The 18,269-nt window shown below is 40.5% G+C and overlaps 1 protein-coding gene across 1 annotated transcript in view; it reads left to right on the forward strand.

Moving 5' to 3' along the window:
* LOC136834467 (carboxypeptidase B-like) overlaps positions 1-18,269 on the forward strand; it is a 51,537-nt gene that overhangs the window by 10,439 nt on the left and 22,829 nt on the right. Inside the window, exons 4-8 of the mRNA XM_067097072.1 lie at positions 8,797-8,899; positions 10,952-11,036; positions 11,411-11,567; positions 17,743-17,888; positions 18,106-18,190. Coding sequence (XP_066953173.1) covers positions 8,797-8,899; positions 10,952-11,036; positions 11,411-11,567; positions 17,743-17,888; positions 18,106-18,190 — 576 coding nt within the window. The remainder of the gene's footprint in view (positions 1-8,796; positions 8,900-10,951; positions 11,037-11,410; positions 11,568-17,742; positions 17,889-18,105; positions 18,191-18,269) is intronic.

The following is an 18,269-nucleotide window of genomic DNA, read 5'->3' on the forward strand; positions in this document are numbered from 1 at the left end:
GGTAACCCCATTCGTGTCTTGTTCCCTGAATGTTGTACTCCTTTCATTTCCACTTAACTAGTATTTTCATATATTCTAGATTTTGTTTTTTATGGATTTTTCTCAAAAGCAGCTGGATTCATGACGAAATTATGATTTCTTCGCTACAATATCAGCCTTTGTAAAGTTGAAAAGAAAATAAAACTTTTTACTCTAAGTGGAAAAGCAGTCAGAAGACATGAGTAAACCACAATGGTTATTCTGAAACCATGTTCCATCTCCTGACACTCTGAAGTACTTGTAATAAAATGTATTGAGAAGCAAGGGTAGGAGACCTTGTTAGATTATGTGTCAGCACAGAGTACATGGCAGAACACGGTTGTTGTGACAATGAGAAACTGAGTGGCCAGAAATACATCATATCATTATTTGGCTGAAGCAAAAGGAAGAAGTTTCGGCTGAAGAGGAATGAGTGAAAATGTGACTGCGGGTGCACCTAATTAAGGGAAGTGAATTTCATACGAAGAAAGTGAGAACAGTTTATGGTTTACTCAGATAGAGACTTGATTTCTAAGAAACTCACAATATCGCGATAAACTGTTATATAGCAAAATCCACAATTATATGATATAAATTGTATTAATATGCAAAAGATAAAACAAAGACTTTTGATTTCTTCTCGGTGTTTACGTTATGCACTGAGGAGCAACACCGGCTTTGTTTGATTTTTTGCATATTAATACAATTTATTCATATAATTATGGAATTTTTGTTACATAATAGATTTAATGCTTATATCCGGGGTAAAGGACACTGTGTACATGATTCTAGTTCAAAAGCCTCGTTCTGAGACTTTTAACTTTTGCTCCTTCATTTAAAGGCAAATCGAATCCCATTTTATTCTGTACAAATGGTTTTACATTTCTAAAATTTATTTGGTTAGAAGTTTTCGTGTGGACTCTTGGAAAAATACAGAGAAATCGTAAAAACCTATATTTTGTAAAACAAATTTTTAGATATTTATTTTGTGTTAGTGTAGAAAAATATGCTCAATTTTGAACCTTTTATATTTAAAGAATTATGGTTCGTGAATCAGATAGTTTTCCGTCTATTATGAAGGAAATTTTAATGACATTTGTTAAAAGTAATGAAAAAAATTCAAGTTATATCAGTTTTGCTTGGTAATAAACGGACTCACTGTTTAGGAATCATGAGAGTATATAATATAAAGAGGAAGTGTTCAATTTTTCGTGGGGGATTCAGTTTGCTGCTAAATAGGTTTCTGTGTAGATTTATGAAGTGGCTATTACGGAAAATTTATATAGATCAGCTTTTAAGTCATCCACAGACCAGCTGTTAAGTCATTATTGTAGCATCCACCATAGTTTTGTTCTTCCTGTTAATATACCTCCTGCTACAGGGAAAATATATATATATATATATATTTATATATATATATATATATATATATATATATATATATATATATATATATATATATATATATATATATATATATATATATATATATATATATATATATATATATATATATATATATATATATATATATATATATATATATATATATATATATATAATATATAGCACAATGAAACATGCTTGAGAATATCACAGACTCCATGTAAGAAGGTGAGTGAAAACCTGGTCTTTGAACAAGTATTTTGCAGTTTATTCTACATTTTCAAGTTAATACTGAATACAAAAGAAGTTGGCAGAGTTTTATAAACAAAAACAGAAGAGGGGTAGGATTACAGTTTGTTAACTTGGGCAGCATGTTCTATAAACAAAAAAACAAGGACAAAGAATCAAGGAATAATCCAGGGTGGAGATTGACATTCCTGGTGCTTGTGGCTTCAGTAAACACTGTCTCCAACAGATTCCTTTTCCAATGGTCGTTGACCTTGTAGATTATCGATGACTTATCCCAGTTAATTGCATGGCCTGTCTTAAGTCAATGATCCGCAATGCCATTATTTGTTAAGCCTCTTGAAATGGCATGCTTGTGCTGGGACCATCTCACTTTTAGTCCTTTTGATGTTTGACCAATATAAATCTTATTATTACATTCTTTGCAAGTTAAGTTAAGTATACCTTAGTTTAACCAGACCACTGAGCTGATTAACAGCTCTCCTAGGGCTGGCCCAAAGGATTAGATTTATTTCATGTGGCTAAGAACCAACTGGATATCTAGCAACAGGACCTACAGCTTACTGTGGAATCTGAGCCACATTATAACGAGAAATGAATTTCTGTTACCACAAATAAATTCTTCTAATTCTTCATTGGCCGGTCAGAGAATCAAACACGGGACCAGTAGAGTGCTAGCTGAGAATGATGGCACCCCCCCTTCCAATGAGGAACGTATTCTTTGCAAGAAATACAATATTGTTTGAATTGGGCAGGCTATTCTTAATTATTTTATTTCTCAAAATATTATCATATTTAAATACTAAATTAATATCATTAGTTTTTAGAATGGACACTGCAGGAATGAAATTAGGATGACATGGTAAACAGAGAATATTTTTAAGTTCTTTGTTAACACTGTGGATTGTAATGTGTCATTTTTGCATTATTTTTACAAAGTTCAAAAATATATGGTGGATAACATAATGAATCTCCTATTTTATCAATAATTTTAAACTCTTCCAAAAATTCAGGACTACAAATTCTAATAGCTCTAAGATACATACTGGAAAATGTTGACACCTTAATTTGTTTAGCATGGTTAGAGTAAAAATGAATATATGGCAAATTATTCGTGGGTTTCCTATATACTTTAAAACAAAAATTTTCTTTCATATTCCAAAAATGATATAAATTTTATGGATTTTATGGATGGTACAAGATTATTAATTGAATTGTATGCAAGAAATCAGGAATATATACATTTTCTTTTACAATACATAAAAAATCGTCTACTTATCTAACCCAAAACACCTTAGAGAATATATTTCTTGGAATAAGTCTAGACTCAAAGAAGTCCATGTAAATATTAGAAAAAAGTGGCGAGAGAGGGTTCCCATAGTCATACCAAGTATTTGTTCATAAAAATTACCATTGAAAGTGAATTTAAAATTTTTTATACAAAGGGATATCACATTAATAATGACATTGTTAGGTAATTCTAGATTATGCAAGTCCAAATTTTATGATAAATATTAAAGAAGTCATTAATAGGAACTTTAGTAAATAAAGATGTCACATCAAAACTGGTTAATTTGTCAGTACTGGATAATTCAACATGGGAAAGTCTAGTTTAGAACTCAACAGAGTTTTGCAAGTGGAATTTGAAATAGTACCCAGAATAGGTGATAGTGGTTTAACTAGATATCTAGAAAGTTTATAACTAATAGAACTGGTTGAATTGATAATGTGCCGAATAGGAAAATCTCTTTTATGGGTTTTGATTAATCCGTACATGTAAGGTAAAGATGGGCCAATCGTTGACACTTTCTCTTTTACTGAACCAAATTCCTTTAATATAGTTTTTATTTTAGAACTGAAACTTTTTATGATATCAGCTAATGGGTCTTTCCATAGTTTTTTGTAAGTACTAGAATCAGATAAGTTTTCCATTTTCTCAAAATACCTAATTTTATCCATTATTACAAAACAAATGGATTTGTTCGCTAGTAATGTGCAAACTTTTATCTTTCTTCGTTTCATGAATTGCATCTATAAACCTTTTTGGGAAATTCACAATTTTATTAGGTATTTGAAGCAAACCGAAGAAAGGGCCTTTAACTAAATTCATTGAAGGTGATGCAATCGTGTTTTTATTTGCAAGTTTGGAAATAACACCAATTTTTGTTTTAAAGTATATAGGAAAACCACGAATATTTTGTCATATATTCATTTTTACTCTGACCATACTAAACAAATTAAGGTGTCAACATTTTCCAGTATGTATCTTAGAGCTCTTAGAATTTGTAGTCCTGAGTTTTTGGAAGAGGAGTTTAAAATTATTGATAAAATAGGTGAGTCATTATGTTACCCTCCATATTTTTGGGAACTTTGTAAAAATAAAGCAAAAAAGACATAATATATTACAATCCAACCAGTGTTGACAAAGAACTTAAGAATATTCTCTGTTTACCATTTCTTCCTAATTTCATTCTTACAGTGCCCATTCAAAAAATTATTGATAATAATTTAGTATTTAAATATTATAATATTTTGAGAAATAAATCAATTAAGAATATCCCGCCCAATTCAAACAATATTGTACGCAGCATTCCTTGCAAAGAATGTAATAATATTTATATTGGTCAAACATGAAAAGGACTAAAAGTGAGATGCTCCCAATACAAACATGCCATTTCAAGAGGATTAACAAATAATGGCATTGCGGATCACTGTCTTAGGACAGGCCATGCGATTAACCGGGATAAGTTATCGATAGTCTACAAGGTCAACAACCATCGGAAAAGGAATCTGCTGGAGAAGGTGTTTATTGAAGCCATGTGCACCAGGAATGTTAATCTCCACCCTGGATTATCCTTTTATCCTTTGTCCTTGTCTTTTTTTGTTTAAAGAACATGCTGTTCAGATTAACAAACTGTAACCCCACCCCCATTCTGCTTTTGTATATAAAGCTCTGTCAATTTCTTTTGTATTCGATATGAATTTGAAAATGTAGAATAAACTACGAAAGTACTTGTTTAAAGTCCCAGTTTTCACTCAGTTTCTTATGTGGATTTTGTGATATATATATATATATATATATATATATATATATATATATATATATATATATATATATATATATATATATATATATATATATATATATTCAGATTGCCTTCTTGCTATGAGGTCTAAGGTAGACATGTCCAGGAGGCTTCTTTTGTTTCAACTTGACATTTAGATTCCGTGAGAACAATTTTGGAAAGTTCTTAATTCTTCTTCAAACTGTTATTTATGTGTGACAAGGAATTATCACTTTAGGAGATTAATTTAGATTGTTTAGTTTCTTAATTTTTATTTATTCCATTGTTAGATAATAATTTCCACTTGGGTTATATCTGAGTGTTGGAAATCGAGTTTGACTGTTATTGATCGAAGGGAGGTACACTAAAATTCTAAGTCTCAAGATGCAGGCTTCGTTCCTGTTCGTATTCCGAATGCCCCAATGTCACTGTTTCTGTTCGTGGTTCTGGATGCTCCACTGTTGCCTGTCACCGTTTCTGTTTATACTTCTGAATGCCCCACCATCACCATTTCCGTTCGTGGTTCTGATTGCCCCACTCTCACCATTTCTGTTCTTAGTTCTGATTGCCCCATTGTCACTGTTTCTGTTCGTGGTTCTGAATGCCCCACTGTCGCCATTTCTGTTCGTGGTTCTGAATGCCCCACTGTCACTGTTTCTGTTCGTGGTTCTGAATGCCCCACTGTCGCCGTTTCTGTTCGTGGTTCTGAATGCCCCACTGTCACTGTTTCTGTCCGAGGTTCCAAATGCCCCACTGTTGCTCTTTCTGTTCTTGGTTCTGAATGCCCCACTGTCACTGTTTCTGTTCGTGGTTCTGAATGCCCCACTGTCACTGTTTCTGTCCGAGGTTCCAAATGCCCCACTGTTGCTCTTTCTGTTCTTGGTTCTGAATGCCCCACTGTCACTGTTTCTGTTCGTGGTTCTGAATGCCCCACTGTCGCCGTTTCTGTTCGTGGTTCTGAATGCCCCACTGTCACTGTTTCTGTTCGTGGTTCTGAATGCGCCACTGTCGCCGTTTCTGTTCGTGGTTCTGAATGCCCCACTGTCACTGTTTCTGTCCGAGGTTCCAAATGCCCCACTGTTGCTCTTTCTGTTCTTGGTTCTGAATGCCCCACTGTCACTGTTTCTGTCCGAGGTTCCAAATGCCCCACTGTTGCTCTTTCTGTTCTTGGTTCTGAATGCCCCACTGTCACTGTTTCTGTCCGAGGTTCCAAATGCCCCACTGTTGCTCTTTCTGTTCTTGGTTCTGAATGCCCCACTGTCACTGTTTCTGTCCGAGGTTCCAAATGCCCCACTGTTGCTCTTTCTGTTCTTGGTTCTGAATGCCCCACTGTCACTGTTTCTGTTCGTGGTTCTGAATGCCCCACTGTCGCCGTTTCTGTTCGTGGTTCTGAATGCCCCACTGTCACTGTTTCTGTTCGTGGTTCTGAATGCCCCACTGTCACTGTTTCTGTTCGTGGTTCTGAATGCCCCACTGTCGCCGTTTCTGTTCGTGGTTCTGAATGCCCCACTGTCACTGTTTCTGTCCGAGGTTCCAAATGCCCCACTGCCCCAGTTGCTCTTTCTGTTCTTGGTTCTGAATGCCCCACTGTCGCCGTTTCTGTTCATGGTTCTGAATGCCCCACTGTCACTGTTTCTGTCCGAGGTTCCAAATGCCCCACTGTTGCTCTTTCTGTTCTTGGTTCTGAATGCCCCACTGTCACTGTTTCTGTCCGAGGTTCCAAATGCCCCACTGTTGCTCTTTCTGTTCTTGGTTCTGAATGCCCCACTGTCACTGTTTCTGTCCGAGGTTCCAAATGCCCCACTGTTGCTCTTTCTGTTCTTGGTTCTGAATGCCCCACTGTCACTGTTTCTGTTTGTGGTTCTGAATGCCCCACTGTCACTGTTTCTGTTCGAGGTTCTGAATGCCCCACTGTCACTGTTTCTGTCCGAGGTTCCAAATGCCCCACTGTTGCTCTTTCTGTTCTTGTTCTGAATGCCCCACTGTCACTGTTTCTGTTCGTGGTTCTGAATGCCCCACTGTCGCCGTTTCTGTTCGTGGTTCTGAATGCCCCACTGTCACTGTTTCTGTCCGGTTCCAGGTTCCAAATGCCCCACTGTTGCTCTTTCTGTTCTTGGTTCTGAATGCCCCACTGTCGCCGTTTCTGTTCATGGTTCTGAATGCCCCACTGTCACTGTTTCTGTCCGAGGTTCCAAATGCCCCACTGTTGCTCTTTCTGTTCTTGGTTCTGAATGCCCCACTGTCGCTGTTTCTGTTCGTGGTTCTGAATGCCCCACTGTCACTGTTTCTGTCCGAGGTTCCAAATGCCCCACTGTTGCTCTTTCTGTTCTTGGTTCTGAATGCCCCACTGTCGCCGTTTCTGTTCTTGGTTCTGAATGCCCCACTGTCGCCGTTTCTGTTCGTGGTTCTGAATGCCCCACTGTCACTGTTTCTGTCCGAGGTTCCAAATGCCCCACTGTTGCTCTTTCTGTTCTTGGTTCTGAATGCCCCACTGTCACTGTTTCTGTCTGAGGTTCCAAATGCCCCACTGTTGCTCTTTCTGTTCTTGGTTCTGAATGCCCCACTGTCGCCGTTTCTGTTCGTGGTTCCAAAGCCCCACTGTCACTGGACTGTTGCCGTTTCTGTTCGTGGATCTGAATGGCCCACTGTCGCCGTTTCTGTTCTTGGTTCCGAATGTCCCACTGTTGCTCTTTCCGTTCTTTGTTCCAAATGCCCCACTGTCGCCATTTCTGTTCATAGCACGGAATGCCCCACTGTCGCCGTTTCTGTTCATGGTTCCAAATGTCCCACTGTCACCGTTTCTGTTCGTGGTTCTGAATGGCCCACTGTCACAAGCACTTCCCCTGTCACCACTCGGTCTATCTCTCCCCCTCAATAATCTATTTCTATAATCTATTTCTATAATCTATTTCTCACTGCTGTCCGCTTGCAAAACTTCCCTTTATATGGATCTGTCTGAGTATGCAAGCCGTGGCCAAGTCTAGCACAATTTTTCTGAGTTTCATTTTTCTATAGTCTCTTTCATTAACCTTCATGTGTATTGATTCCTAGTTTATCGTTCGATTAATCACTTATAGCCGCGTATGGTTCGGCGTCAAGGAGTCGTCAGTCCGGCTGTTCATACGTTTTTCAGGGGTGATCAAAGCCCCTTCATTTCGTGACCTCATGGTCCTCACTGATGGCTGCATACAGAGGCTGAATTCTCATTTCTAGCACTCCCAGTACACACATCATGAAGATTTAGTGTCCGGCTTTGTGGACATTGTGGACTTGAAAATGTTATTCCGTGCCTCTCTTGTCTGTTTACATATCATCTTAACTAACGCTTCCATTACAGTAATTTCCATTATATATATATATATATATATATATATATATATATATATATATATATATATATATATATATATATATATATATATATATATATATTTACATATTGTGTCAATGTCAGGCATTTTATAGCAGTCCGTTTTATAGCCATGGCTGACAAGTAACAGACACCTATGTCTTCAAAAGCTTTTATTTGATCTCACCACCAGATATTGCTCAGGTAGTATCTTCCTATACCTTTTAACTCTGTAAGAGATATTGCTGAGGTATCGGTATCTTGTAAGACTTTTTAGTTTTCTGTAAAAGAAAACTATTGTGCCGGCTTTCCCTGTCCGTCCACACTTTATTCTGTCCACACTTTTTCTAGGGGGCTGCAAATTGGTATGTTGTTCATCCACCCTCCAACCATCAAACATATCAAATTGCAGCCCTCTCGCCTCATTAGTTTTTATTTTATTTAAGGTTAAATTTAGCCTTAATCGTGCGTCTGGCAACGATATGAGACATGCCACCGCCTGGCCGTGGTTAAAGTTTCATAGGCCGCGACTCATACAGCATTATATGGAGACCGCTATTTACTTGTTTTTTGTTAACATCAGCCATTGTTGAGGTAGGAGTATCCGCTTAACGTTTTATTTTCTCTCCACCGGTGGTATTGCTGAGGCAGCCATATCTTCTAAAGTTTTTTTTTATCTTAAAAAAGGTATTGCTGAGGTGTATCTTCTAAAGTTTTTTCTTTGAGCAACAGGAATTGCTGAGGTAGCTGTATCACCTAAAGCTTTAGAGGATCTTACCAAAATGCAGGATGATGGACTGATAACTTTTGAAGTAATATCTAATAATCTTGGAAAGTAAGTTTTTTGTCGAAGCTGTTTTCTCTCTCTTTGTAAAGTTTTAGTTTTCCAGTGATGTTTCATATCCCACTATCTACTAATACCTTTCGAGTCACCTCATGTAGTGACTTCATGATAATATTACTGTTTGACATGATAATGTTTTAAGTAATATCGTGTGTACTTTATTATCAAATGTAGATGTTTTTGATGTGACCTTGAAAATTTACCATCTGTGTCCCGTTCCGTTGTTTTATTTTATCATTTCATGCCTTTTAAAAGCACCTTTTATTTTACTTTAAACAAAAGAATTTACCTTATATTATATAGTATATATATATATATATATATATATTTATATATATATATTTTTGTCATTCAGTGGAACTTTATACTAAGTTTGTGATAGTGTAATATTGTTGTACAGTATCTTACTGACATTTCTTCTCGTGATTTGATCAGTGACTTTGAAGAACACAGCCTCTTAGCTAATCAGATTTAAACCTATCAGAATCTTTTTTTCTTATTAGCTACATTATTATGAAGCTTTTTTCCAAGCTACCTCTTTGTGAGTGATGCGTTATGCAGATAAATCACTTCAGTCAATGACAATAGTAAAGGGCTAAAGGGCTAACTTTGGCTAGAAATTATATGTCTGTGGGATTTCTTGACTGTTCAAGTACAGACTGTACCACATGGTCTTTGTTACTAGTCAGATATAGCCCTTACCAGGAGGTTGCTCTATAATAAGCTAGCCTACCTATGATTGCACAGGCAATTTCCCCAAAGTGTTCCTGCCCATAAAATGGTAAAGTGTGAATGGGAGCTAGACAACCTGATGTGGACCTCTTGGCAATTTCCAACCATGAGATACACTTACCAGGGGACCAGCATCCAGAAGCATCTGATAAGCTCATTTAGAAATGATCTTCCTAGTCCTGCAGCTTACATAATTTATTTTCTATTGCACTGTAACAGAGCAATTACAAGAAAATTTTCAACAGGTTGTTCTCTCATAAATGTTTTTAGACATGTAATTGTTCATTCAGAATGTTGATTAGGAAAATATTGTATGTTTGCACTGAACGGGATGTTTAATAACGTTGTCTGGTTATTTTTTTATTAGGATATATGTTACTGCTTTAAAGCAAGATGGTGAAAGATGATGAGCGAGTGACATTGCTTGAAATATATGCTAATGATACCCTCCTTCCTTGTGGATGCCTACCATCGATCACTAAAGCAGTAGGTAGATGCTTTGTCCATTTAGCTATTGAAATCAGGAAAGCAGAGATCAGATATGCAACTGCACATGCTTGGTATCATAGCGGGCACTACTGCACTGCTGACTATGACTTCACCCTATCCACACTCCACCTACTGTGAGTGGACACATTTGATCTACCTCTCAATGGGCCCTAGGTTTTGTTCACTTTCTTAGTAGGCATTATTGCCTTAAAATTGATGCTAATGATAACTTCTTTCCTTGGAGATTCAAACCTCGGTGTACAGTCCTAGAATTTCTTTTTTGTCATGCTGAATTTCGTCTTGTTCAAATTTGCTAAGTCTTTTGGAAATATTATGCTAATGATTTTTAAAACTTTGGTCCTATTTGGTCCAAACTTTGTTTATTTTATTTGCAAACTGAAAATCTGTAGTGCCTTAGCCCTCAGTTTTCTTTGTGCATCTTCAGGTTACAGTGAATCATCCTGATATGATGTGTGTCTTTGCTGGGATGCATTGCATATGATGTTTAAACACCCTTGCATATGCACATAAATGCATTTATCCATAATGTTTACGTACTTTCGAGATATTGTAAATGTCCATTCCTTGTGATCTTTTAGTGTCAACGCACGGACAAGTTAGGAGAGAATGTTCATGATAATAATAACAAATGTGATTTCTCTGTTGCCTTCTTTATTGATCGTCTTAAAACTTAGAATGGTAGTTTGTTCAGTATTAGTAGTGCCTGTAAAACTGCACTGAAAAGTTAAGGCAACAAAAGTGATAAAGATAGAGGGAAAATTATACATTTGTTTCATGAATGCATTTATCATTTCACTCAAGGGAACTGGACTTGGAGGAACGTTCTAAAGGCAAAGTCTTTCCTAGAAATTCGGTCACATTCAGCTCGTACATGAGTTTCAGTCAAGTGAGTACTTAATAAGAAACAGCACTACCCGTTTCAAGGCAAGGTAAAGTCTGTCACAGTTTTTCTCAGGTAATCATTCCAATAATTATTACTTGTCATACTAAGTTAAAAAATATTTGGATTTTGTCATAGGAGAGCAGTAATTCCTGGGAAGATGAAATGTATAGATGTCGAACAATACCAGTTTAGGATAGTAAGTGGTACACTTGTCAAGGACCGTCACAGGAAAACTATGTTATATATGCATAAAGTATTGACTTAGTTTTTAAAAAATTATCAGGTCTTCCCTTGGTCCTGTACTGATGCAGTTTATATGTGATTTCTAACGTGTAACAATGAGCTCTATTGACACACTGAAACATTGCTTCTAACAGATGTCCAGTTACTTGGAGAACTTGCAAGCCAAATACCCGAGCAAAGTCCGAGTGGATGAAGTTGGAAAAAGCTTTGAAAACCGCTCTATTTATCGTGTTCGTATCACCAACAACATCGGAAACAATATAAAGAAGAAAGTTGTATTTATTGATGGAGGTCAGTATCCCATATTTAATTGCTTTTACGTAATAGACATAAGTATTGATTATATTATTTAGCACTGTCTGTCAGTCCTTTGAGAAAGTGTAGCCTAATCTTTGGGGCCCCATGCTCCAGTGAAATTGCTAGTCACTAAGTACCACATCTCATTCTGACCTCTTTATGTACACTTCAGCCGTGACTCTTAGCACTGTATGACCACATCTCAAAATCGCCTTCCTTTCCCTGTAAAGGCTGCCTCTTCTGTCCTGCATAGATAACCTATCTTCTCCCCGCTTGCTAAATACCACAACTCACATTTACCCACATTTACCTTCATACCACCCCATTCCAGAGATTCCTGCCACTCTTTGCTATTCTTCTCCAGTGTCTGCCATTAGCACCAGATCATCTCCATGTAACAACTCCATATATTTCAACTTTTAATCCCTTCACTCAGTACATCCACAGCCAAAACAAACAGAAATGGGATAAGTGCTGACACTTGATGTAAAACAAATTTAACTGCACACCTTTTTGTTTAGATCTATGCATCATAACCATCCTAACCAGCTTTTCTGGCACTTTTTTCTTTCTTAAACATCAAAGCATTATCTTTTTGGTATTCTAAACAAATGCCTTCTATATGTCTGTAAATGTACAGCAGAGATTCGATTACTTCCCAACTTGTTTTCTTGTAATTTTCTGATTATAAAGACAGCATCAACTCTCTCTCTCTCTCTCTCTCTCTCTCTCTCTCTCTCTCTCTCTCTCTCTCTCTCTCTCTCTCTCTCTCTCTCTGCTGTTCACTAACCTTTAGAATTTCTCATAATCTCTCATCTAGTATTCTTTCTAAAACCTTTAAGAAAATATTGTTAGTTTGATTCCTCTATAATTACTACATTCCAAAATGAGTAAGGTCCCATTCAGTGCCGCCATAACAGCGCCGATGATTCAGCGTGGCCGTTTCAGCACCAGAAATTTCAGTGTCAAAGATTTCAGCGACGGATAATTCATTTATTGCAAAAAATCTAGCAACAGTACAAACAGCACAGTGATACAATAAAAAAAAAGGATTTACTTATATATCTTAAAAACCCAAGAACAGTATGTCAAGTCCACGCTCAACGTGTTCTCTGTAGAGAACATCCTGTTTTCTGCGGTGCCTTTTCTTCGACCTAAGGTCGATCAGAATATATATTTATCATCATAATTGTAAACTGTGTATATGTTGTCTTTCTAAACAATCATGTTTTGTGTACAGTACAAGTAACGAGTTATTTATGTTATATGTCAGACATTGTTGATCACTATGTTCTCTGTTTGAACCTGTCCTGTTTTTTAAGGAATTAGTTTGACCTCAGGTCACCTGTAAATCTTTGTACCAGCGGTCTCTGCGAACTACGCAGATGTCCCCATTCTGCTTTATAAGCAGCTAATTTTCATCAATAAACCAGCAGTACTTGTCTTCCTGCTCATTATTTCACACCTCTCTCACAGTGGTGACCCCCAGAGTGGTTCCTGGAAGCCATTAATGGACCCAAACGGCGACTAAGTCTTGGCCCAATGAACCGAATCCACGCCCCTAACAGACTAACTACGGCGCTCTAGCAAAGCATTTGGGCATTAACCGACCCCGTCGGCAGGTGGCCAGCGTCATTGGCGAACCCACACGGCATGCTCCCCCAGCGTGTATTGGCATGAGTGTTCCCACACACTCCAAGTGAGAGCGTGAAAAGAGCATGGATGGAGACATTCCCAACCACGTACAAATTACCACGAACCTCTCGGAGGCAGACACCTCCCTCTCGCAACCCTCTCCCGCGCGCACCTCCACACCAGTACCACAACCCCATGTGATGGCCCCCCTGACAGACCAACCAAAGATGGCCCTTAACATAAGGCTACCGCCATTCACCAGGGATAACGCAACGTCTTGGTTCTACAGGGTTGAGGGGCAATTCAGAATAGCAGGCCTGAGTGATGAGGTGTTGAAGGCGGACATCGCCATTAATGCCCTCCCGGAGGAGATATATAAGAAGATCGCTCCTTGGTTGATGACGACGTCGGCCCCTGCCACCTTCCAAGAACTGAAATCCACTCTCGTCGAGACCTGCTCCCAGCCGGTCTCCGAGAGAGCTGCCCACACCCTCGACCTCAACCTCAACCCCCGGCAGGAGGGAAACCTCTTGGAAGTGTGGCACGCCCTCCAGGACCTCGTCCTCCTTCCTGAGACTGACAGCAGTGGCAGGAGCAAGGAAATCAGTCTGTTGAGAGAGATCTTCCTGCGGCAGTTACTACCAGAGGTTCTTGGGCAGATCACGGACGCGTACGCCTGCCAGTTGAGGACCTAATCAGGTTGACGCAGCAGCTGACAGACTCCACGAAGACGGCCAAGCAGGCGACCACGACCGCACACTCCGCCAACTGCCTCCTGCTGGAGGACCCCACCAACTGCCTCCTGCCGGAGGACCCCACCACGGAGCCTGTCAACTCCATTGAGCAGAAAAGGTCGTCCCACCAACAGAAGAGGGAGGGGCCAGGGATATGCTACTTCCACGGAGGTTCGGGAGAGCACTGTGAAGCTGCCTTTCTTCCCTTCAAAAAGCGGAGGAGGCGGCAGCCAACCCCACAGGCCACCGTGGCAGCAACCACAGAAATACCCAGGGACCCCTTACCATTAGGGTTCTACGTCCCACGACGTGATCTCCAGCAGGATGATGTTGGTTGACACTGGAGCCATGCTCTTCAGGAGGACCCCGCCGCCGGAACTACCTCCTGACGGAACGGGTCCCCATCCTCTCCCACCACAAGCTCCTGAGATCCCATGTCAATCTCCATTGAGCAGAAAGGTCGTCCCTGCCAACAGAAGGGAGGGCCAGGGGATATGCTACTTCCACCGGAGGTTCAACGGAGAGGAGGCCAAAGAGGCCCAGAGGTGTGAAGCCCCTGCCCTTTCTTCCCTTCAAAAAAGTGGAGGCCCATTATGGGCGGCTGAACCCAACAGGCCACTACGTGGCAGCAAGGCAACAAAAATACCCAGGGACCCCTTACCATTGGGGTTCTACGTCCCAGCGGAACGTGATCTCCAGCAGGATGATGTTGGTTGACACTGGAGCCATGCAGTGCCTGCAGGAAAGTGGCCTCGTCGTCAGGTTTGACAAATGCACCTTCGGTGTCGAGAAGGTGGAGTTCCTGGCCCATGAGATATCCCTGGAAGGTATCCGCCCAGTGTCGTCAAAGGCTGAAGCCATCGAGAAGTTCCCCACCCCTACCTCCATCAGGGCCATACAAGAATTCCTTGGGATGGTCAACTGCTACAGAAGACTCATCCCTGGGATTGCTCACACCATGACCCCCCGGCGGAGGCCCTGAAGGGATGTCCGAAGACCTTAGTGTGGGGCCCCGACCAGCGGAAGGCTTTCCTCCTGACGAAGGCCTCCCTCGCCAAAGCAACATCTTTGGCCCACCAGGACCCCAGCACTCCCCGTCCAGCTGATGAAGGATGCCAGCAACGTCGCCTGCAGAGCAGTCCTGGAACAGGTCATCATAGGGACCCCTCAGCCCATTGCCTTCTTCAGTAGGAGGCTAAACCCCGCCAAGTCCCGCTACAGCACCTTCGACCGAGAACTCCTCACTGCATACCAGGCGGTACGGCACTTAAAGTCCCTCCTGGAGGGGACACCCTTCACAATTTGGACTGGCCACCAGCCGCTGGTCCATGCCTTCATGAAGCTGGGCGACGCATGGTCCTCCATGCAGCAGTGGCATCTCGCAGCCATCGCGGAGTTCACCTGCACCATCAAATACCGCCCCCCGGCAGGAAGAACCCGGTACCTGACGCCCTCTCGAGGATCGAGATCAATTCCGTACAGCTCGGGATCAATTACGAGGACCTCGCCAGTGAACAAGCTGCTGAACCTTAGACCCCAGCCAACTGTACAGCCATCACGTTGCTGAAATGGAAGGATGTGCCCTTCGGCTCAAGAGGATCAACATTACTGAGCGATGTCAGCACCGGACGCCCCAGCCCCCTGGTTCCTGCCTCCAAATGTCGGCTGGTTTTCAACATCATCCACGGCCTATCCCACCCCTCCAGAAGGACAACAGCCAGACTGCTGACTGAGAAGTTTGTCTGGCACAGCATACAGAAAGATGTGATGGCCTGGGCAAGACAGTGTATGCAGTGTCAGACAAGCAAAGTGGGATGGCACACCGAATCAGGAGTGGGCAAATTTCCCCAGCCAAAGAGACACTTTGGGCACATCCACGTTGACATAGTAGGACCTCTTCCCCCATCAGGAGGAGCCAGATACCTTCTGACAGTCGTCGACTGCTCCACCAGGTGGCCCTGAAGGTACGCCCATGGAAGAAACCACCTCCAGTGCATGCGCGGGAGCCCTCCTCTCCAGCTGGATCAGCCAGTTCGGTGTCCCAGACAACATAACGACAAACAGGGGACCTGACCCAGAATCCTAACAGAAAGGCACCCCGACAAACCACTGCAGAGGACGCCTGGGAAGGTGACCGCCCTCTCCAGTTGACATCGAGAATGAGAGGCCCCCTTCGTCTCCCCAGCAGATACCTGGTTTAATCAGACATTGCCTCCATCTGGGGTGGGGTGAGCATTGTAAAGTCCCTGCTCAATGTGTTCTCTGTAGAGAACATCCCGTTTTCTGCGGTGCCTTTTCATCAACCTAAGGTCGATCGGAATATATATTTATCATCATAATTGTAAACTGTGTACATGTTGTCTTTCTAAACAATCATGTTTTATGTACAAGTAATGAGTTATTTATGTTATATGTCAGACATTGTTGATCACTATGTTCTCTGCTTGAACCTGTCCTATTTCTTAAGGAATTAGTTTGACCTCAGGTCACCTGTAAATCTTTGTACCAGCGGTCTCTGCGAACTACGCAGACGTCTGCATCCCACTTTATAAGCAGCTAATTTTCGTCAATAAACCAACAGTACTTGTCTTCCTGCTCATTACTTCGCACCTCTCTCAAAAGTACATTAATACATTTAAAAAAGAATTATTTATTGAAAAAAAAACTCATTTAGTTTATATTGTGTCCTTCCTAACGAAGGTACTCCATTTCATTCCTGCTGCCATATTCGGAAACAATTTTCCAAATCCTCTCATCAGCTTTTCTGTATTTGAGTAGTTTTAATTGTGGTTCGTTGCCAGCTGAAAATTTATCGCAGTACTCATCTCTTCCCTTTTGAGCATGCTTGAGGACATCGATGAATTTCCTTATGTTTGGGTGTAACATTCCCAGTTCACTTTTCAGTCTCCTGTCAGTCGCCTCAGCATAGTTATTTGTTCTATCATCTCCCTCTCCCATTCTCTAATACAAAGTCCACAGGTTAAGAACCACTGGTCTAGACTAAGAGTAAACCATACATGAAGTATACACATACTCAGTAATCCATCTCTGGACCAGCACTCCATTATTGCAATCAAGGGTGAAGAGTTCTGTGTATTTAAGCATCTTCAGGATATTTTGAGATTAGGCTTTATCCCGCTGCAAGAACTCTGCAGTTCAGGGAATATGGACGGCTAAGATATAAAACCACGAAAAATTAATTACATGTATTGGTTTTGATAATTCGTCTGTCACTCGTCTTCATTGCGTTTCTCTTGATAAAGAAGGAACCACTTGGGAGATTGTCCGTCTGAACGTCATTCAGTGCGTTTGTCATATTTACCTTGTTAATGACCCTTGTGTGGTTGCAGGGGTTCTAGTCAAGCGTGGCACAGAGACAGATTGTCTCGCATGCACGTAAAGATGCATGAGAAGAGAGATCACTCATTTGTTTGTCCACTGGTGATTTCATTGCACTGAATTCTCCTCACAACTCTTTAAACATGTTGGACGGGATTTCAGCCTAGCTTGTTACAAAGGTAGACCATCATGCATAGTTGTGCAGTGAATGATTTTAATATTCCAGAACTTATGAAGTTGAGATCAGAATGAAATATTGCCTGTATTGGGTTTTCAACTTGAAGAATTTGCTACACTTGAGTCTCAGTCAAGTTTTTAACCTAAGTTCCATATTTACTCATTTATTTATGATCATGATAAGTAAATAAGCAAACACCAGATATAAAATAGTACACATTTTTACCAGTCATACATGAAGCCATATTGTTGTTGTCATCTGATGACTGTGGTTTCCTTTTCAGGTATACATGCGCGTGAATGGGTTAGCCCGCCTGCTGCCTTCTATGCTATAAAGAAACTCATAGCTGATACTAAGCTTACAAAAAGTATAGAGTGGCAAATAATACCCATGCTTAATCCCGATGGATATATTTACACTTGGAGCCAGGTAAGTTGGACTGACATTTTACAGATTCATATTCTGCTTCCATTCTTAGAACTAATTACTTTGACCATAAACTAGTCTCATGCTCATTGGGTTTTTGCATGTCTGTGTCCAGTACTTTGAATTTAATAAACCTTACCTGTTAAATGGTGTCCAGCCTTTTAAATGTTGGATATGGATTTATATATATTTAGTTTTACCATAATTAATCTTTTATTAGGATCGTTTGTGGCGCAAGAACAGGTCTCCTTCTTCGGTTTGTGTTGGCGTTGACCTCAACAGAAATTTTGGATATCAGTGGGGAGGTAAGTTTCATTCTTACTTGGTGCTAGGGATTATCTTGATAGTGATTTATTTGAGTTGCTGAGAGGGACAAGGGAGAGG

Source organism: Macrobrachium rosenbergii, chromosome 53 (genome assembly GCF_040412425.1).
Source record: "Macrobrachium rosenbergii isolate ZJJX-2024 chromosome 53, ASM4041242v1, whole genome shotgun sequence".
NCBI classification, from domain to species: domain Eukaryota; kingdom Metazoa; phylum Arthropoda; class Malacostraca; order Decapoda; family Palaemonidae; genus Macrobrachium; species Macrobrachium rosenbergii.